Source organism: Phascolarctos cinereus, unplaced genomic scaffold (genome assembly GCF_003287225.1).
Source record: "Phascolarctos cinereus isolate Bilbo 61053 unplaced genomic scaffold, phaCin_HiC Scaffold_4;HRSCAF=312, whole genome shotgun sequence".
In the NCBI taxonomy this organism is placed as follows: Eukaryota; Metazoa; Chordata; class Mammalia; order Diprotodontia; family Phascolarctidae; genus Phascolarctos; species Phascolarctos cinereus.
In genome coordinates this window covers 210,600,852-210,624,174 of record NW_027555847.1, presented here as the reverse complement: position 1 = coordinate 210,624,174, position 23,323 = coordinate 210,600,852, and the positions used below count along the sequence as shown (strand labels likewise).

The 23,323-nt window shown below is 37.7% G+C and overlaps 1 protein-coding gene across 1 annotated transcript in view; it reads right to left on the bottom strand.

Moving 5' to 3' along the window:
* Nucleotides 1–23,323, bottom strand: part of UQCRC2 (ubiquinol-cytochrome c reductase core protein 2) — a 23,982-nt gene extending 659 nt beyond the window's left edge. Inside the window, 14 exon segments of the mRNA XM_020965314.2 lie at nt 447–600; nt 3,249–3,273; nt 3,276–3,324; nt 6,126–6,206; nt 9,520–9,719; nt 12,118–12,213; nt 12,471–12,528; nt 15,483–15,580; nt 17,284–17,408; nt 17,525–17,581; nt 17,712–17,776; nt 19,569–19,718; nt 19,820–19,906; nt 22,921–23,323. Coding sequence (XP_020820973.2) covers nt 447–600; nt 3,249–3,273; nt 3,276–3,324; nt 6,126–6,206; nt 9,520–9,719; nt 12,118–12,213; nt 12,471–12,528; nt 15,483–15,580; nt 17,284–17,408; nt 17,525–17,581; nt 17,712–17,776; nt 19,569–19,718; nt 19,820–19,906; nt 22,921–22,953 — 1,278 coding nt within the window. The 5' untranslated portion in view covers nt 22,954–23,323.

Sequence of the window (23,323 nt, the reverse complement as noted above, 5' to 3'; positions counted from 1 at the left end):
AGGCAAATAGAGGTAAGATGACTTGCTCAGGGTGTCACACATAGGGTAAATAAGCACAGTTAGCAAGTATCCGAGGCTAGATTTGAACTTGGGTCTTGCTGAATTCAGGCCCAGCACTCAATCCTCTGTGCCATCTAGCTACCCCTCTACTTGGTGTGTACACACACACAGAGTCTGAATATAACAGATTGGATTATTACATATCCAAACTCTTAATATTGGTTGTAGGAGCAATTATTTGACAAGAAAGGTATTGATCCAATTTGTGAACCAGATCAGTTGAAAATATACCAAGAAACTAAAATATCTGCAACCAAAAGGAACCCTTAAAAACAGTTCCTTTTTTACATAGGTGAAAAAGATAAATCATACTTGTGTATAAAATCATGAAAGCTCTAGTATAAATAATTACATTACAACATTATGAAGTGGTTTATTTTACGTACTGTTACAACATCAGCAGTAGCCACAGAGTCAATTGTTTGAAGAACAGATGATGGTGTGACATATGAACCAGATGCCAGGGCCTGGGACCCAATTTCATCCAGAAATCCCTCTGAAGACTCGATTAACATCAGGTACCCAGCTTTTAGTTTGTTTCTGGGCAAGAAAATATTCATTATGAAGAATTTAAGTAATAGATTTTTCAACATGTAAACATTAAGGTGTATTCTAAATAACTAAAAGTTAGTTAGAAAGTACTCCTATAGTTGTATGCACAATGCCTTCAAAATCTTAAATGACCACAGTTTTGTAGTCTATTTTCTTAATATATCTAGTATTTATTACTATTAGTTTTCAAAACTACTGTACACAAAATCTAGTATACTAATAGCTATTAAATTTAATTGTATTCCATAAAAACTATTATGTAATACTTGCTTGGATACACTTAAAACTCTGAACTGCAGATAAAACCTTATTTAGTTAAGCTATTTTCTTATGGGTTCCCTAATGGAAGTTTTCAAGCAAAAGCTAGATAAACTGCTCGTCAAGTAGGTTGTAAAGAGGATTCTGTTTCAGGTATGGGTGGATATAGATGGAGGTACCTGAGATTTTGTGATTCTTTGTTCTAACAGAAGGTCCCCAATGTGTTTTTTTTTTTTTTGAGGGGAAAGGAATTGGTTTTTAAACAAATTTTACTAAATCAAAAAGCCTCTATAACTGCTATATGTACAATTCACAGTACACTAATAATAAACAAAAAAAATTTCCTTGGTTCAGCAAATTTTACTTTTTTTGGTTGATGCTGGATATATGTTTGATTGAGGGCCAGAGCAAAGAATGTGGTTGAGTGTACCAGTTAATATATTATATAATTCTTTTTCTCTGCAATGATTACACTTTTTTTTGCTTGCTATAGAAAGACTAAACATGACAACATACACAAAAAAACCCCCAATCATTTTTCAAAACTGGTAACTGAGTTTTTTGTGTTCTGCTGTGAACTTATAAAGGCTTGTACGACACTAAAATTATATTTAAAAAAAGGCAAACAGCATTTAAAACCTAAATTTATTTCTTTAAAGGTCAAATACTTCAGTTTTACTGATGGTTTCATTGACTGTGCAGTTGTGTAAAGGTGTAGTGAATCAGCTCTTGGGTCATTTAATAAAGTATGTTGTACAAACTCAAGGGACTGTTCAGTGTTAAGTTTTGACACCAGCGAGGTATGAATGATTAAATTATATGGTGATTTCCTAGATTCTAGTAACACAGTATACCCAGTTATCATTAAGTTATTAACATAAGTGTTAAATGGTTAAAAGGTAATTAACACTACTGGGAGGCAAGAGTTGAACTAAATGGCCCCAGGGTTAGATTGTAAGCTCCCTGTTGCAAGGACTGTCTATCTTTTCACATTTGTAGCTGAAGTGCTTAATATTAACCAATTCTATCTAGCACTGAAACTCTGAATCCTAAGATCATACACACTTCTTAAATTTTTTATCTAAAATCTACCCTAATTCCTCAAACTGCTATTAACAAAACTGATGAAAAAAAGATGCAAGGTCTCTCAAAGTTAATCTCAATTTGGTTCCTAGGAATAGGTCACTTTCAAACAGTAAATATGTTAACCTAGAAATATGAGAATGATATTGGGAATGGAGGGGAAGATGTTAGAAAATTTCTCTGAAAAAAGCTGATGAGAGTGTCTGAGCTCAGAAATTGCTCATAGTAAACAGCCGATCTGGAGGACCTTGCAGCCAAAAGGATATTTCTAATGAGAAGGGTGTGTATATATAAGGATAATTTTGAACCACAGACTAAAGATGTTAACTACAGACAGTTCTTGCTTTACTATTACAGACCTCTACATAAATCAATTTTCACATAATGCAAATTTGCCCACAGACATGGGAAACACAGGGAGGCAGGAATGGGGGGGGGCCCTCGGGAGAGAAGGTAGACATCCCTGTGGATGGAGCACACCGTTCAAGGACATATGGTGGACTGGGACAGAGAAGCAAAAGCGGGAGGAGGAACACAAGGAAGACATATGGGGCTGGACACAGACATGGACAGGCAAACTTGGGGGCTGGGGACAACCATGTGGTATCTAAGGATGGAAGACACAAGGGCAGGTGGATGAAGCTGAACAAAGGTCTCAAGCCAAGCTCTGGAGCCAATGGTGATGGGGGTTCTTCTGCTTTCAACTGGAGGATTTTTTTGAGGGGGTGGAAGGGTGAGGGGGTTGCTAAGCCAGGGGCAAAAGTAGAGACATAGAGTACACAGTACTGTATAGTAAAGTTAACATAGGTGATTTTTTTTTTGGAATGTGGATTTCTTAAGTCTTTAGTAAAGTCAAATTTACATAAAGGTAAAAACTGTATTCTCAAAACTGGATTTTTTCCTGTGAAATTAAAAAGGTTTTCTAATTTAATGGAGGTATTGCTAAGTGAAGCTGAGAGAAATGTCAGATTAAAAGGTGTGCAGCTGGATTCCAAACAAACTTCTGAACCCCTTTAAAGAACAACAAAACATTTTACATGCAGAAAAAAGAGGGAAGATTTAAAATGGTGTGCCAGAAATTTAAAACTCTGTACTGGGATCTATTGTGGCTCAGTGCTAACCTGAATCAAGGTAGCATTTCTAATTTCCTATGAATGGCAAAATATTAGACTTTGCTCAACTGAACTGATTTTTCCTCACCTAAAGAGCAAAAGCATCACACACACACACACACACACACACACACACACACACACACACACACACACACACACACACACACATTTTATACTTACTTAGCTGTTATGACATCTGCTTCAGAAGGTTACCATGAGCAACTGCTTTTACCTGGTTGTAAGCAGCCTTGATAACCTAGACAGAAAAGTAAATTTAATCAGTAACTTTCAGTGCCATTTTCTCCAGTTTTGTCAAAACTCAACTATACTGGACTTCCAGATCACAATATAACTTTGGCCAAATTTGGTAGTAGAGAGCTGTTTAATTTGCATTTTTTTTTTGGCTAGGCAATGGGGTTAAGTGACTTGCCCAGGGTCACACAGCCAGTAAGTGTTATGTGTTGGAGGCCGGATTTGAACTCAGGTCCTTCTGAATCCAGGGCTGGTGCTCTATCCAGTGCACCACCTAGCTGCCCCAGTAGAGAGCTGTTTAGAGGACAATATTATGGAAATTTACACTGAAAAGCTCCAAAATCTCCTTCAAAAAACAACCAAACCAAACTTCCCACTGGACCATTTTATAGTCTTCCTATTGTAATACATTGACCTCCTTCCTCCCTTCACGGAAGAGTCTTAGAAAACATTAAGGACACACAATGGTGGAAAGTGTAAGGGGCTTAGCACAGAATGAAAAGTGCTGATTGAAAGGCCAACTAGAGGTAAGAGAACATTGGGTGGAGAACATGAGCTTTCCATTATTTGAGTAAAGAAATGAAGAGACTGTAAAATTAGAACTCAAAAGATAGGATACTTTTTTGAGGGATTGAGGCCTTTTTCCTTGGGCTGGAGGTTTTTGGACTCCTATAGCTTTCAGCTGCCTTTTGTCTCTCACACTTTTTAGTTGTAGAAAACTAGAAGGGCCAAGGTGAAGCTCAAGACATGGAGTTTGGGGGCTTTAGGCTTACTTCAGGGTTTAAGAGAGGAGGTAAAAGTACAATACTTCCCTCGGACATTTCATCTAAATCACTCTTGGGTTCTGCTCACGCCTATTTCTTCATTATCCACTTTCTTTTCAACCTCAATGCAACTGGTTATCCCATCCCTACCACTCTAGGGCTAAGGTGGTACAGTGGATAAAGCATTGAGCCTAGAATCAGGAAGACCAGAGTTTAAATCTGGCCTTAGATACTACTAGCTGTGTGACCCTGGGCAAGTCACAACTTGTAGCTGCATCAATTTCCTTAACTGTAAAATGGTAATAATAACACCCTCCCAGGGTTGTGAGGATCAAATGAAATAATATTTATAAAAGTGCTTAGCACAGTATCTGGCACATATAGGCATAGTTAATAAATGCTTGTTTCCCTCTCCTTTCCCCACTCTAATAAAACTATTCTCTAAAGGTTACCTGTGATTTCCTCATTGCCAAATTTAGTGGCTATACTCATCCTCTTGATCTCTTTACATGGCCACCACCTCTTGTTGGGACATTCTCTCTTCCCTTGGCTTCAGGGATACCATAATGCTCCTGATTTTCCTTCTGCATTTAACTGTTCCTTTTATGTCTCCTATGGCTCTTCACTATTTCTCTTGGCAATTATCATACCTTCTCCATACAGAGGATTACCAGTTGCATATATACAGCTGCCTTTCTTAAACATATCTGTTCAAGTCTCTCCCTTGCTTGAAAATCTTTAGTGACTCACTATTGGCTGCTTCTTTTTTTTAAATTATTGCAAACCTTCTATTTAATAACCTGTTCTAAATTCTCAGGACATACATACACAAAGAACAGACTATTAAATGGTTCAGAGCAAGGGACACATACAGTCTATATGAGCTTTGTCTTAATTGGATCACATCTTTGGTACTATGTTAAGTTCTAAACACTGAATTTTGCGGTAAGCCACTGATAAACTAAAGTACATATAGGTAAAAAGGGATAAGGACCGTGAAGGGTTTTGAAAGTATGACAAGGAGAATGGTTGAAGCAACTACAGACATTCAATTTATAGGAAAAAATCCCGGGATACAGTAAGTTGCTTTCAAGGGTGTCATGTGGAAAACAGATTACATACATACTACCATGGCTTTTTATAACATTAAAAAAAGAAGTGGTAGAAGTTATACCAAGGTGGATTTTAGCTCAGTATAAAGAGCTTTCTAGTAAAGAAGGCTGTCAAAAAATGAAATGGACCATACTGTGGGACTGTGAGCTCCATCTTTAGAAATGTTTGAATTGAAGATATATAAAAGATATTCATGAAAAGAATACCAACTTCTCAGACCTTGAATCTAATTTTGTATAAATATTAGAAAAATTCAGTTTTTGCTGATTTCATTTTTATAGGAATACCAGGCTGGTAGATCAGGGGAATTTTATAAAATATAATCTATTTTGATTTCAGCAAGGCATCTGACATTCTTATATCCATTGGCAAGGTGGAGCAATGTGGTTTGAAAGATAACAGTTGGCAGATATATGATAGCAGGTTATCTTTTTCTCTACCCTCTAAATTTATCCACCTGGAAGGAGATCTCATAATGTACCACAGGGTGTTATACCTTTTGACACTTTTACCAATTACTTACATGGATGACGATAATGGTTAAGGGAGATATTAGTCCTCTCCTTTTTCTTTTAAAAAGTTTATATTTAGGCAATTAGGTGGGGAAGTGGATAGAATGCTGGAAGATCTGAGTTAAAATCCTGCCTCAGAATCACTACCTGTATGATCCTGAGAAAGTCTTTTAACTTCTCTCAGTTGTTTTCTCCTCCTTAAAATGATAACATTAGCACCTACCTCACAGGGTGAGCATCAAATGAATGTATGTAAAGTGCTTTGCAAACCTTAAAGTGCTATATAAATGCTAGCTGCTATTATTATAATAAATATTTATAAATATGCAAACTTTAAATATGTGATTAATTACAGTATTCAAACATTTTATATTTTAATTTAAAAAATTCCAGGGGTGGTGGTGGTTAAAACTTACATCTTCAGCAACTGCAGCCTGAGATATAGTATAAATTCCAAAGAGTCCAGAATCAGAATAATTTGCATTAAAGGCTGAAACCTGAAAAACAATTCATCTTTACTAAACATAGTAATAAAATTCAAAATAAGATATGGGGAAAAGATATACCTAAGGATGGCCAAAGACTAGTGTCTTCCTTTCTAAGCAAAATACTTCATTATCCCACATACTGAGATAATACAATTCCCCCCCCTTTCTTAAAAGATATTAACCTCACATTGTAGTCCCAACACTGTGTCTGTATTCCTTTCTAAACTTTCTTCTGCTTACTTTTTAAAAAAAGTGCTTCATTCATTAACCATCTTTTCCTCCTCTATTTTAATATTACTATCCCTCTCCTTTCTTCTTTCCTAACACAGAATAAAAATCCTTGTCTGTAACAAATATAATCATGCAGCAAAAATCCACACATTGTTGTCTCATTCTGCACTAACTCTTTAAAAAGAGGTGGGAAGCATATTTCAACATCAGTTTTCTGTAGTCACGACTGCACGATTGCACTGGTTCTTAAGTCTTTCACACTGTTGTAGTCTTCACATAAACTGTTATGATTCTGCTCACTTCTTTTTCCAGCAGTTCATATAAAGCCGCCTAAGTTTCTCTGAATTTTTTCCTTTCATTATTTCTTATGACAAAATAATATTCCATCAATTTACATAGCATAATTTGTCCCCAGTTGATAGGCAACCACTTTGTTTCCAGTTTTTTTCTACAATAAATAACGATGCCATAAATATTTTTGTATGTTTGGGTCCTTTCTTCATTGATCTCCTCAGGATTTAAGTCTAGTAGGTTACAGGGCTTTAGAATTTAATGATTTTGCAACATTGTTTCAGATGGCTTTCAAGAGTTGTTGGATAACTTCACAGTTTCACCAACAGAGCATGAGTATGCCTGTACTCTTACAACCTCCCAACAATGTCATCTTTCCCAGTCTAATGGGTGTGAAGTGAAACTCCAGAGTGGTTTTAATTGAATTTCTCTTATGAGTCATTTGAAGCATTTAAAAAATATGGTTGTTGATAGGTTACCATTTTTCCTTTAAGAACAATCTATGCATATCCTCAGACCATTTCTCTATCGAAAAATTTGTTCTTGTTTACATACATACACACAGAAAGACACATATATGCATCCACTACACACACTCACATACACACACACACACACACCACTATACTGAGTGATCTTCACTACACAAAATTTGACACCACCCTATGTATCTTGGACATCTGAAATTTGTCGAAATTTTTTTTTCAAAATTCAATCTCCCTCCCTCTAGTTCTAACTGCAATGATTTTATTTGTTCAAAATCTTTTAATGTTAAAAATTGTTCATTTTAATCTTTTGTGATCCTTCATATTCCTCATTTGGTCAAAACCTCTCCCTATCCATAGCTGTAAAAACTATTTCCTTTCCTGTTTTTCCCTGGTAAAATGTCCTCATTCCTCTTTTAAGTTCTAGGTGGTTTACTTTTGTTATAACTTTTTGATGGAAATCTTTCTAATATGTATTATTATTAAAACTTCCCAGTTTTCTTATGCTTATTATTTCAGTACTTATAATTACTAAGCAAAGCATAAGAAAACTGGGAAGTTGTACTTGTACTTTTTACCATGACTCACCAATTGTAATTCCTTTACTATTTTTGGCAGATGTTTTCAAACTGTTGTAGCCCCACTAAAAACATCATCCTTTAGCCACTCTAGTTATCTCAGTGAACTGAACTGGGCTGGGCCTCATGCAACAGACTTATAATCTGTACTCATTCATACTCAAAGCTATTCTAGTGGCAAGAACACTCAGAGCTTATGCTCTTCCTAATAACAGATAAGAACTAAGGCACTGGAGGACTTTATTGGGTTTCTTATATAAAAAGCTTTACTCTTCTCTTGATGACTGTCATCAATGTGAATATAAATTAACATAACATACACACTAGACAGGAATGTACTAGATCTATTACTGAGATTTTAGGGGCCTATGGCGAGTGGCTCCAGAATGTTGTTCTTTAAGTCTATTTCCTAGGTTGATGGCTGTTACTTTCTCAGATTCTTATGTACTACCTTTATGCAAAATTGTCTAGATGATGGCCTGAGGGTGGCTTTAAGCCCCCAAGAAATTAGAATGCACAAAATTTGTGAAAGCTTTTTTGCTCCTCAGAGGCATCTTTTGATTACTTTTAAGTGCTCTAAAATCTGATACTCAGCTAAATAGGGTCTTACTGCATTATTCCAAGCTGTAGTGGTTAAAGCTTCCATAAGTGAAACTTCTTTATCACAAATCCTTAAGCACTTTCTCATGTAAAACTCATATAAACATGCACACATAACCTTCAGATAGCTCAATGTAGCATTTGTCTCAACATCTACCTAACCAATTGGTCAAATGCTGAACCAGAACTATCGAACTGATGTTTTAGTAAGAAACATTCAGTTTGACCTAAGAATAGGCTATTATTAACGCTCAATAGAGTCAGTGGGCATAGGAAAGATGAAAAAAATAGTAGGAAGATTATGATGCAAAAAAAACACCCCTCAATGAAGTATACATTAAAAAAAATAGCTTTACTTCCTGGTTCTATGGGATAGAGAAATAAAGTAAAACACTTGTAATTAAGTGCTATCAGAGTATCAACTAATCAAAGATTTGCTAAGTCAACAAGAATAATAATGTTCTTTTACTGTTACTTATACTTTATATTATAGAGAGTGGGCCTAAAAAGAGCTCTAAGGAAAGGACTGAATGATTATCTTTGAAAGGTACAACTGGCTCTTTACAATCATAAATGGAATTGCATTTTCTTTTTAGGAGAAAGATGTATTTTGAATTCTTGGCTCTAGGAAATTTTAGCAATTTGATCCTTGTCAAAAAATGGAACTGTGTTAAAGAAGTAACTATGTGTCATTCTCATTTCACCCCAGAAACAGGGAGCTAGAATAGCATGCACCAGATGAGAAGGGGTGACAGAGTTAGAAGCGGAAACAACGAAAGACAGAAAGAAACCTAAGTTAGACAAAGCTGGATAAAGGGGTCCTAAACCTTTAAGTTAAAAAAAGTTTAGCTCAAGGGGGAAGAAAAATCCAAGAAATGAATGTTTAGCATTCAGTTTGAATTTCTGATAATTCTAAGTATTTTTTTCTTTTGCATTAGAGTATCTGGAATAGATTTTACATCAGAGAGATGGGAAAGGAGAGAGGTATGTCAAATTAAGCATGGTTATTTTTTCAGTTTCTAAAAAGATTCCCTAAGATGTCTTAAATCTTAATAATTTTTCAAGCCTTTTCTCAGAACTATATTATAATACTGAATCTTTGAAAATAAAATAAAGGTAACAAATGTTTATACTAACATCAAATGGTTGGTTTGTTCCCTTGGCTACAGCCTGATGCAGCTGGCTGCTGGCATTGCTGCCTCTCTTAACATGAGGCCCTGCACCAAGGACATGCTGAAGGACACTAAATGCATTTGCCTCTGCACTTCCTGAGGTAGCCCCCTCGGCTACAATGGCAGCATGGACAAGACTATCACCATTCTGCTCTCGAATTTCACCTGGGGTGGGAGGGAAAACAAAAGGTTAATCAGGTTTTGTTTTTGTTTTAAATTTCTCATTAAATCCAAGTTTTGCCCTTAAGTCAACCTGACCTCCATAAAAGTAATGGTACACACAAAAAAGAAATGATCACTAAGATAATTGGTCTTTTTCTCCCTTACTTACATCATCCTGCAGTACTGTTCAATTATACCTCAACACGGACCACTGAAGGGACAACACAGGGACAAATTCTTCCCTTCCAAACTAGCTAACCTACTCATTACTCCCAAGTATCGACCTGAAGATATTATAGGTCTTGTTTTAAAGACTAAGTTGGTTTAAAAAAAAAAAGGTAATAGTGGAATCACAGAGACTCTCTCTTTTTCATCTCCTATCACTCAGGTGCCTTATGCCACTCTCTTCTCCTTCATCCCTGTATCAAATGAAGTGGCCTTACCTCTTGGCAAGGCTTAACCCCTCTACTTGTTCAAGTGATCCCATTACATCTCCTCCCAGAGACTGGTGCCCCCCACACCCTTGCCCTGTTCATTCCACTTATTTTCAGTCTTTCTGCCTACGAGATCATTTCCTACTGCCTACAAACATGCCCATGTCTCCTCTATTCTGAAAAATCTCCCATTTGATCCTTCTATCCCTGATAACTATCATCCTTTTTGTTTTCTGTAGCTAAACTCCTTGAAGGGGCCATCTCTGATAAGTTTCTCTCGCTTCCTCTCCTCCTACTCTCTTTTTAACCCCTTTCAGTGTGGCTCCTGATCTTATCATTCTAGCAAAACTGCTCTTTGCAAAGTTACTAATGATCCCTTAGTGCCAAATCCAATGGCCTTTTCTCAATCCTCATTCTTCTTGACTTGTATATGCCTTTGACACTGCCAATAATTCCTTTTAGATACTTTTTTCTCTAGGTTTTTGGGACACCACTCTCTCGTAGTTCTCATCCTACTTATCTGACAGTTACTTCTCTGTTTCCTTTGCTGAATCATCCTCTAGATCACAGTCTTTAACTTCTGTCCTGGGGCCTCTTCTCTCTTATACTAGTTGGTGATCTCATCAGCTCTCATTTAATTTACCATCTCTATGCTGATGAATCCCAAGTCTACCTTTCCTATCTGAAACTCTGCGGACTTCCAAACTCACATCTCCAAATGCCTTTCAGACACCTTAAACTGGATGACCAATGAATATCTTAAAGTCAATAAGGCAAAACAGAATTTAATATTGATCTCCCTAAACCTTCATTACCCTTTGGGGAGCAATCCTATCTTCTTAGCCCCTTAGGCTTGCAACCTAGGAGTTATCCTGGATTCCTCACCCTGTTCCCCCCACCTCCACCCCAGTCCAAGCTCTTGCAACTTCACTTTTGCAGTATCTCTCAAATACACTCCCTTCTCTCCTCTGACAGCCAACACTCTAGTGCAGGCTTTTATCACCTGGACTACTGCAATAGCCTACTGGAGGGTCCACTTGCTTCCAGTATCTTCCCACTCTAATCCATCCTCTATTCAACCATGGTTTTCTTAAACTGCAGATCTGATCATGTCACCCCTCCCCATCACCATCAGTAAGCTCCGGGGGCTCCCTATTGCCTCCAGGAGAAAGTAACAAATCTTCTGTTTGGCACTCAAAGTCCTTCATAACCTAGCCCTCTCCTACCTTCCACCTTATTCCCTTGACACTCACACTTAGATCCAGTGATACTGACCTCCTGGTTGTTCTACCAACAAGACACTCCATTTTTCAATTTTGGTCATTTTCTCTGGCTGTCTTCCCTACCCGGAATGTTCTCCCTCTTCCACTCTGAGTACTGACCTTCCTAGCTTCTTTTTAAAGTCCTGACTAAAATCTCACTTTTTACAGGAAGTCTTTCCCAACCTCTCTCTGTTATAGTGCCTTTTCTCTTTCTATTATGTTCTATTTATTCTGTATATAGCTTGCTTTGTATATTCTTTTTTACATACTGTAAACTCACTGGGGGCAGATACTGTCTTTTGCCTCTTTCTGTTTCCCCAGCACAGTGCCTGGTACATAGTAGGCACTTAATAAATGTTTACTGATTGAGGATGGGATAATTTTGTCCAACCTGTTCATTTTACAAAGAAACTGAGATCCAGATAATTGAACCTATTTATCCAAAGTTATACAGCTGTTGATAGTAAAGTAAATCATTCCCTTCATATTCCCCATGAAAATAGTAACAGCTAATGGAAGAGCTCAGAGAGGTGACTTACCCCATGTTCAAAAAGCTAATAAATATCAGAGATGAGATTCAAGCACAAGGTTCTCCTGACTCAAAGTTCAGCACGTTTTCCATTATATTACACTGCCTGTGCATGAATTAGAAACAGACCAATTTTATGTCCTCTGATAAAACCAAACCTAACCAAAAATACCTACCTCCACGGTAATGAGCCTTTGAACCAGACATGCCAAGCCCACCTCTCACGTTTAGAAACTGCTCGGCAACTTGCTTCAGAACAACATGGTTTATACCTACAGTAATAGATACAAGTCAAAACTGGAGCTCATAAAATGAAAATTCAAACAGGCTATTTATAAAGTTAAATATCAGATTCTGACTTAAAAATGTCATTAGAAATTAAACAAAAGGTAATCACAGTATTTGAAGCCACTGACTAAAGGTCTCCCATTTACCTGTAACCCATTATTCAAATCAGATCCCACACTGTATTCAGACTATGCTTTATATTAACGGATAGGCAATCAAAGACAGCTATATCAAAACTTACCAAGTCCAACCAGAGCCATCCTTGCACTTGTAAAATTGTTCTGTATATAGTAATGAAGCTGAAGAAGTGAAAATACTTTAATCAAGTTATTTTGACATTAATATAAACAAAAAATAGTGATAGTTCTGCTTTAACATTTGTTTTGAATATCCAAATTTTGAGTTTGCTTATGCTTGATTTTGTTTGTGAGAAAACAGTCAACCTAGAAAACTTCACCCAGATAAACCAAGCCCCAGGGGAATATACAAAATTCGTAAACTTCAAAAATCTACCAGCCACTACACCTCAGGTCATGGTGTGTTATCCTACGAAAGGCAAAGAAAGGGAATACAGTGCCCACTACATGCCAGGACAGTACCGTGCTCAGCACTTTGCAAATATTCTCTGCAAAATTGTGTTTTGCTATTCTTTCACATTTGTGAACTTTTATGTGTTCACACCAACCACATTTAACATCTCAAATGTGTCTTGAGTGCCATATTTATACGTCTTTTGATGAAGCAGGAGGAAGTGGGTTGGTCTGTATCCACAAATTCAACCCTCATCTTTTATCATGCATAGGAATACATATGCTGAGTTATAGCAGAACTGACTTTTAGAGTTAGAAGGAACCTTTTAGATCATCTAGTACAAACCTCTCGATTTTACAAACCCACTAAGGTAAATTTTAAGTTGCACTAAAATTTCATTTTATCACATTATGTTTGAAAGAATAGGGTCACTGGCTAGCACTTGGAAATATTACCATTATACAGGGATATTGTTGTAGTGGTATTTAACTTGTACAACAGATTGTCTCTGTATAGGTGGTGCTAAAATAAACTTATACTACTTGTGTCCCAGGGATCAAAAGTTCATCTTGACTTATCCAACATTTGACACTGACCACTTTCTCTATTCCCTGGATTTCAGTGTTCTACTTTCTCTTATTTTTCCTGTCTCCTTTACAGGACCTTTAACCTTGTCATGCCCACCAATTCCAGGTGTACCCCAAGGTCCTGCCTTGGACCCTGTTCACTTTTCTCTCTATTCTCTCACTTGGTGATCCCACTGGCTCCCATGGGTTCAATCATCATCTTTATACACATAACTCCCACATCTGTTTATACAGCTTTCTTTTCTCTCGTCATTTCAGCATCATGAACTGCCACTAGACATTTTGAACTGGATGTCTCAAACTCAACATATCCTAAACAAAACTCATTATCTTTCCCCTCTCCCACAAAACCACATGTCCCAAACTTCCCTATTATTGCTGAGGTCATCACGATCCTTTTAGTCAGGCACATCTACAACCTCAGAATCATACTCAATTCCTCACTTTCACTTATCCAGTATATCTGATCATTTATAAAATCTTGTTATTTCTATCTTCATGGTGTCTCTGGGACAGATCTTCTTTCCACTCAGACAGACTCTACTTCAGGCCTTATTACCTCTCACCCTAACTAATGAAACAGCCTCCTGATCAGTCTCCCAGCCTTGAGTCTCTCCCCACTCCAAATATCTTCTCCACATAGCTGCCAGTGATTTTCCTAAAGTACAGGGCTGACCATGTCACTTTCCCTACTCAATGAACTCTAGTGGCTCCCTATTACCTCTAAGATCCAATATAAACTCTATTTGGCATTTAAAGCTCTTTGCAACCTAATTCAGCCTTTCCTAGTTTCATATTACTGTGCTCTATATACTCTATACAAGTGTAATTTCTAATCCTTCCATGACCTCACACTTCCATATTCATGCCTTTGTACTGGCTCTCCCCCAGGCCTGGCATGCTCTCCCTTTCTACCTTTGTCCTTCATGATTCCTGGCTTCCTTCAAGAAACCAAAGCTCTTGTGAACCAACGTAAGCAAAAAAGAAGGGGGAAAATGTGGCCTGTTTTCTTGTAGTGGCTGATTAAAACTGAAGTGAGGATGAATCTTTAATTTCTAATTAAATAAACTTTAAAGCTATTATCTTCATTTTAACATCTGCTTTTGCAGGTCTAGAAAGCTGTGATAGAAGACAAGACCTGACAGGTCTTAGCAAGCTAGAAAGTCTTTGAGTACAACATGGCAACAGATATCGCTTCCATCTTCTCCCCACTGATAACCTGGATTCTGCCCTCAGCTTTTGGTTTATATTGCTAACACCTCAGCTTACATGCCATTTCCCAGATCACTTCATACTATGATGCTTCTACTTGGACCATCACCTTTACCTCCTTCCCATCAATGACTTGGACTTCCTATATCATGAATTATCCAAATGTGAAATGAGCTGGCTTAGGAGACAGTGGCTATCTCTTTTTTTTTGAGACTCCCTTTCTTTTCCAGGCTAGTAATATAGTAGCTACTCACAAGGCATGATCCCACTAATTATTAAGGTAGAAGCTTTGACATGGGTCAGTTCATCTATCCAGAGGCAACCCTCTCCTCCCATATTGGTGCTGGACTCAGTGCAGACATCTAATCATCTTTAGCTCTACTGCAGTTCAGATCACCTAAGTAAAAGCAATCTATGAGACTCACCCTCCTTGGCAGCAAGGACTACAGACATGTACCAATCACTAGACCTGGCAATAGGTGTTTCTCAATATCAGTTTTCAAGCTATGAATGACCAGTTGTTAGAGATATTTTAAAGGAGATTTTTGTTCACAAGGTATTGGTTGGACTAGATGGCCTATGAAGGCCCCTCCCAACTTTGAGATTCTGCAAAATCCCCACCCACCTCCTGCCAAATGAAAAGCCTAGGATGAAGCATCAGAGAAGAGAAGGCAGTGTTATATTTAAACTCAAAAGGCTCCTCTAACCAGGAACAGGGTAGTATCTTCTAAAGCATACCAATTTCCTAGTGAAGTAACATTACAGCACATAATTTAAGAATAAAAGTCCACATAGGATTTTCTAAGTAGGCTTTTGTTAAAAACTAAACAAAAAAAAAGATTTTCTAAAAACAGAAATAGTAGATAAATACCATACTTAATATCAAAGCAACAGTATTAATTACAAAATGTTAGATTAGTTACCTCTTCTGGAGTAATTTTCCCAATCTTATAATCTGGACAATACAAGGAATTAGAAAGGGCATTCCGATAAGCTGCAGCATGCAGATTTTCAATCACACCTACAAAGAAGAAAGGGAAAAAAAAATCCACTGAAATACAACTTAAAGTGAGGATAGTAAAGAAGTGAGGAAAAGGAGAAAATATCTGGCCCTCTGATTGTTCTACTCTGTTTAAGTATTTTTGGACTTGAAATTTATGGTTGCCTGTCAGCAAAATACAAAATTCTGCTTGCTGGCAAAGGAAATGAAGGATATCAGTAGCAGGTTTTCTTTTTTTTTAAAATGTGTCACACTCATTAGGAATTTATATCTCTAGAGTACATAACTCCTCTGGCACATTGGCAATGTACTTTACTACCCTCCACAGCTTCCAGAACTACAACATTAGAAAGACCACTCTAGGCATCGAGAGATCTGATTTTGACCCTAGTTCTGTGACTTTCTGTGTGACCTTGCCTAAGCCATTTAACCCTATTAGACTAGTTTCTTCATCTATAACATGAAGAATTGGATTAGATGATCTTTAAGGCCCCCTTTATGTCTAAAATTCCATCGCCTAACTTTCTTGACACAAGTCAATAGTATATTTATTTTTCTTCATACAGTTCAAAAGTAATCCGAGTCTAAGTCCTTTACAATAACCAGCAGTACAAAAATTATAAATTTCACTAGTGAAATTCTAACACAAGTAAGAGTAATCCTAAATCTATAGTGTTTATAATGTTTTTCAAAGATTTTTACTACCTTTTTTTTTTGGGTGAGGCAGTCGGGATTAAGTGACTTGCCCAAGTCACACAGCTAGTGAGTGTTATGTCTGAGGCCAGACTTGAACTCAGGTCCTCCTGATTCCTGGATGGGTGCTCTATCCACTGCGCCACCTAGCTGCCCCTCAAAGTTTTTTAAAAATATACATTATTCCACATGAAATAATAATCTGGACAATCACTTAAGCACTGATGTAAGGATCTGACTCCTAATGCTATTTTGGGACAGCAGTATTTAAGATGAGAAAAACTGGCCTGAGATACTTCAATCAATGGCGAGACTTTTAGGTCTCATACATTTTTGTTTGTGTCATATCTAGTATCTTTCACTGCTAAAAGAACAATGCAAACTCGATGAGTTTATTGTGAAATTTTTTCATTTTCTCATGAAGCTGTTTGTGTTTATAGAGCAGGGAATGATGATGTATATTTTTTCTGGAGAGCCATGAGGAGATGAGATATAGTACAACAGTGATAGTAAAAATTAATCAGAAGTAATAGATGACAGTCTCTGAAGGACTGAGAGTGAATATCACCCAGAAGGCAATGAAGGCACATGTAGTGGGCCTAACATAAACAAGTTATGGCTCCTATGAAATTTAATTCACCAAACAATCTTCCAATATCAGTTTGATTTTTAAGTAAATATTCCTACTGGCAAAAAATGCCCACTAATTACTAGCAGACATGTTGCTTCCCACTGACTCCAGACAATATCCTCTGGTAATTCTATTTTTCCACTGCAAATATTAAGTTGTTATTGTTTCCTAATCAGTTTCCTGTGAATTTGGTTAGTGTAAATCAGTTGCCCAATCTGATCATATCAGGTCAGCCAAAACTGGGCTCTTGACTGGGTACCGCTATGGCCCACCTCTTGGCTCCATGGCCCTACCACTGTACAGGCACCTAAGAGGCCAGCCCTAACTAGCTAGTCAGATCATCTTTAAGCTCCAACAGTACCATCATAAATGTAGTTTATCAAGATGCTTTTTTTTTTACCAGTCTGGGGGTTTTGAAAAGCAACTGCTTTATCAATCTTTAATTGTGAATGAAGATCTGCTACTTCCCAACGTCGAAATTCTGGTGCTGTGGTGACATTGAGCAGGAACTCCATTAGAATATCACTGTGAAAGACACAGAGGCAAATTTGGGGACAATAATCCTAAAGTAAAACCAATGCTAATATGCTTGCCTTGCAAAAAGGGCAAGAATCAGACAGACAAAATAAACTGATACTTACACATCATCCCGGAGGCATTCAGCAATATAAGCCATGCTTTCCCTTGTACTAGTCACACTAAACAAGAAATACATTAAGGTCAGTGATTTGAATTAGTAAAATAAGTTATTTTCCCTATAATATGGCTACCTTGTAGAACCAACATTATTTAGCTTCAATGAATAACCATGTATTTTATTTGACATACCTTAATTTACCACCAACAGCTTCAGTCCCTCGGGTTATCTTAAAAGAAGAAGCTCCTTTGGTAGTCTTTACAAAAAAAAAAAGAAAAGAAAATCTTCTTTGTCAGTAATTTTGAAATACCAAATTTACCAAAAGCGATACTAGAATGGCAACAAATATCCAAATCAAAACACTGGTTAAGGCTGTTAGCAAGCTCAAAAACTAAAATGAACCCTTATGAATGTTAGAAATATACTTGTCCAATAAGGGAAGAATGATTTAACAAACTGTGCTGATCTCTTATGTATCTGCCTGAAAAAGCTGAGCTGGTACTCTCTCTGAAAAGCCATTAAGTGGTCATAATTTGATTCAAACCAATGATTTCAAAGATGAAAGGCTCTTAAGTATATTTTCTTTAGTTTTAATCAAGCAAAAATTATCTAAACTATTAGGACTCTATAGAACAGAAGCACATAATAAGCTTTTCTTAATGTATTGATGGGAGCTACTAAAGAAGTTGTTAGGCTTGAGGAAAGGAACTGAATACTGTCTAAGGCACACGCCAAGTTCCTCTTCTTCAAACAGGCCAAATCTTAAAGGAAGGATTACTTTTAGCTTATCTGGTCAAAGAATCCAAGAAAGAGTATTTAATTGGCAGCATTACAGAAGAAGGGAAAAACCCCCCAGTATTTCAACAATAGTTAAATTGTTAACAGGATTACATGAGTAACACATTCCAACAAAGATAATATTCAAACTATGTTGAAGAATCTTACCTTCAAGATACCTTACTAATATATACATATACTACATGCCACATATTATTTATATACACACACACATATATAATTTTAGTGATACGGTGATAAAAAAATCTGACTGTACTTTAAAATGCAATGCTGTATTTTTCTTTAATCATGTATTCAGGCCAACATACCATATTTCACCACATGATCATCACAGATTTTATGCCAAATTTTTTCCCCAAAAAAGTAGGGTGCAATCATTATGTGAAGCTTTAAAAAATTGGTGCCAGTTTTACTTAAACATTATTTATTACTAAACTGTGTCATCCGGTAGATGAACTTTAGCTAGGGTGAGAAGGTACAGTCATACCATATCATACAACTTACTCATGGCAGCTCTGCTTGCCGCCTGCTAACAAACCACACAAAATTGGCTTTTGGAAATACACTGACAACGCTACGCTCACAATGCATGAGAAATAAATGCACAGCCATATGCCACTGGTGAATACACTGCTCCTGTTTACCTTTTAAGCGCTGTGAGGAACAGAATTATACCATGCAACAATTACACGATGAAAGGGTGCAAAAATTATGAAATGAAATATGGTATTTCAAGAAGCATTTTCATGTATTTCTCTGGTTTTGTCACATTCAGACATCAGATAATATCTAGTATTGTTTTCATCAAGGACATATTTTATCTTAATAAAAGATCATCAAATTTCCTATACCATACAGAAAATTAATTGAGAATTTTTTTTAAGGTTAGATATACTGTCTCTTTCAGGACTAGATTTTTTTTAATAATGTGTTAATATGCCTAAATGGTTTGCTTCAGTTTAAAATTTGCAGGTTTAATTTTTTGTTTTTAAGTGTAAAAATTAAACTATACTTAAAATCTTATGCATCAGACCAATCTTAATATAAAAATATATTGTGCTTTTAATAGCTGCCACCACTCTTTCAAATTTAAAGTTTATTTTTATCCACAAATATTTACATTAGTATGCTATAAAAATAAATTATGCCAAGAAAACAGAACTAGAAGATATGCATCTGTTTGCAAACATTTATGTGATTTAATAAATATGACTGAAAAAAAGTCAAATGTATTAAGGAAAGATCTTTACCAAATAGGATGCAAGACGGAGTAAATGGGAGGCTCCAAAATTAGTAGAATCTTCATATCTACTACCAGCTTTAATGAACAAACCAATTCTTGAAACTGGAGCATAGTTTTCCACAGAGGCAATCACTAAGCCATTTGGTAACTTTGTTAGCTATAGTCAAAACAAAGCAGAGATGTTATTAATGTCTTCTTATAACTAAATAATGAAAGAACTTTTTTTGACCAACATCTGAGAGATTTGGTTAGACTCACCTCAAGTTCCTCAGGATGGAGTTGTACAGGAGCTTTTGCAGCAGAGGCTTTAATTCTTGGGGCAACTTTGAGGGAATAAAATCGTCTCTAAACACAAACAACGAAAAATATTCCTGACGTGAATAGTGCTTTCTATAAAATCATAAGACCTAGGCTGGATCCAAGGGTACTATGATTTATAAAGACATTAAACCAAAATTACGAATGGTTACACATGGGTTACATATGGGTGTCAGACCACAAAAATCACTTTATGGCTTAGCGAAGCAAACCAACTCAACATCAAATCACAAAGCCAGAAAACTCAGGGCACGTCCTTAAGTCATCGACAAGTAAGTCAAACTACTACTACCACCACCACCATTACCCTTTTCTCTAGGGCCCTGATAGAGATAGCCCAAGACTCTTGGAAATAACAGTGTTTCCAACCCAGTACCCTCCACCACTATCCTAGGAAGTAACTCCTTAAGAGATGAATTCTGGCAACAGCCACAGACATTGAAGACCCAAAAAAAGAAAGTTCTTGCCACCAAAGTCGTTGGCATCATCAGACAGTTCAATATCAGAAACTGATAGGATTTTATCAGTGGAAATGACCTTAGAGGAAAGGAATTAACCATCTGCTTTGCACCAAGGACAATGACACCTTGCCATTCCAGACTTGTAGCTGAAATGCACTGTTTTCCCCATTCAAATGTGAGTTGATTGAGAGCAGGGACTGTCTTACTTTTGTATTTGTATCCCTAATGCTTAGCACAGTGCTTGGTACAGCTAAATAGATGCCTCATTCATTCATTCACATTAGTCAATATGTATTCTAAGAACTAAAGATATAAATAGTATTTCATAACTCAAGAGGAAGCACCACAATACAGTAGGAATTAATAGTACTAGTTCTTTCAAGTGCTTTAAGGCTTAGAAAGCATTTTATACACATCAATCTCATTTGATCGTCATGCTATCCCCAAGAGGAAGGTGCTATTATTGGCTTGAGTCACACTGGTTCAGTCACTAATTTCCTCTTTGACTTTGGACAAGTCACTTCAACCTTTCTCAATCTCTATTTCGTTATGTAGAATATGAGAGCACAGAGGTAGATGATGTCTAAGATTTCTCTGGGTCCTAAACATGACTATGTATAGCTACCAAAAAAAGGTCATCACATGAAAGTGAAGTGAACTTAAGGAAAATGGGAAAAGTTTTTTTTTTTTTACATTTCACTCATCTGGAGAATACATTAGAGCAGTGGTGTAAAACTAAAAACAAAAAAGGATCCCTATGGTCAGTATACTAACTTAGAAAACCACAAATTAACATTACCTAGACAATACTGCATTTTTATTTTTGCTAAACATTTCCCAATTACATTTTTTATTTGGTTGGCCACAGTTTGATACTTCTACATTAGAGAATAAAAGGTGAGTAAAAGGATTATCACCTAATATCCTTATATATCCACAAATGTAAGACAAATTCATATAAAATATTTTACATGGAAAGAACCTTAAAGATTATCTTGTCCAGTCCTCTCATTTTACAGACAGCCAAACCAAGGCCCAGTCTGAAACCAGTTAATGGCAGAACCTGAATAGGAAATCGGGTATTCTGAGCGCCAGTCCAGTGCTCTTTCTACTCTGACACATCAATTAAATAGCACTGATTTGTAGTAGAAACAATCTGTATGGTTTTATTACTTTTACCACCAGCAATCCTCAACAATTGCTTCTGGAAAAGGATATGACAGAAATTCCCTTCAGATAGTGAAGGAAAGTACAGTCAAGGGTCCTAGGGATGCTAGGTTCTTAGTGAAAATATCATTAAAATAAGTTAACTAGGGGTCCAGGTTGGGTAGAAGAGGCAAAGGATGTCAAAAGAGGGATGATGGACTGGGAAAATACAGAAGAGTGCCAACATTCAAGGTTGAGGGGGCATTAATAGATTTGAAGGAGTGGGAAGGTGATATTCGAGAAGCAAAAGAAATTTGCATTCAGAGAGAGGAATGTGAAGTTGAGATCATCAAGGAACTTTTATCTAATATTTTTAGCAGGAGCTTTTAAATAGCTTTCTGGGCAACTAGGGAATCCTATCTTAGAAGGTGCCTTAAAGGTATACTGATGATACAAGGCTTTCCAATGGTCATACTTTGCAGCAGCCTCCTTATAACCCCTGCGCCCCCTCCCCGATCCCCTCAACACACCCTCCAATTCATACCTATTCATAATTACAATTTAAGTGTTTCAATTCTTGAACCAAAAGTTCTTTCTCTTCAAATGGAAGCCACTTTATTCCTCTGATCCCAGGGGTTGGCTATAAAAATAAACTTCAATGGAATGAAATAACAACTCACATTTTTTATAGTGCTTTGTGGTTTACTTAACTGCCAGAGACACTACACATCCTGATCTATTATTACCTCTCTAAACAAACTCTGGACCTTCAGAAAAACTGATCTCACATTAAGCCATTTAACAGCCGCTACGAAAATATAAGGCTTGGATCCAGTGAGTCAAAAACTCAAAAGCCTACATATCCTTTACTTGTGGAATTGGAGGCTGGATGAGCTGTTTACCTGGTCCCCACGTGGAAGCTGAAGGCTGGGGTGGGGGGTGAACGGGGGCGGGGGGTCACCCAGACTCCTAAGTATTTCTCCGCTTTGCAGGGTGCCCTGCACCCGGCTCCGAAGGCTGAGCTGCGGCCCCCGGAGGAGGAACAGCAAGTTTTTTTGCACCCCTCCAGCCTCGAGAAGCGTACTTAATCAATGTCCCGGCTTTCACATGAAGGGGTTCAAGCGGCGGGTCCGGGTCCGACCCCGCTCCGCCCCCGGCGCGGGGTCACAGCCAGGGGTCACAGAAGTGACCTTCACTAGCCACCACTCAGCCCTTCAGGAAGGAGCGGCCCGGGGCTCTGCTCGTCCCCCCGGGGGCAGCCCCGCCGTCTCCCCAGCCACCCCGGCCCCGGCCGCCTGCTACTTCCGCGGAGATCAGCTGAAGGACAAGCGGAGAACGGGGAAGCGCGGCGAAGGGCCCTCGTCCAGGCGGCCCCCCCCCAGCTCCCCTCCCCTGGAAGCCCGTCACGCCCTCCGCCAAGCCGGCTGCACTCACCGAGAGGGATCCGGCGCCCGTTAGCAGCTTCATGGCCCCAACTCACTCGTGACCCCGTACTGACAGGGATCAGGGAAAGCAAGATGGTGGCGGAGGACCTCCGTTTCCCAGAAGGCCTTGCGCTCCCTCCGTGAGGCTTCTCTTCACGGAGCGCTCTCTACTGCTTCTAGCCCGGGGAGAGGGGCCGGAAGAGGCGTTTAATCACGCCCCGCGCAGCAGGGGGAGGTCTTCATTTCATATGCCGATCTTCTTGTTGCTTCTGCCTCTAAATTTCAAGACTTCCATTAAAAATACTTTAATATTAGCCCAAGTTCATTCAGCTAGGGTGACATTTTCTTTTTCTCTTCATGACTAGATAAAGTGTTAACCGGTAGTAACGACTTCCCCTACTGCCATCTTGGAT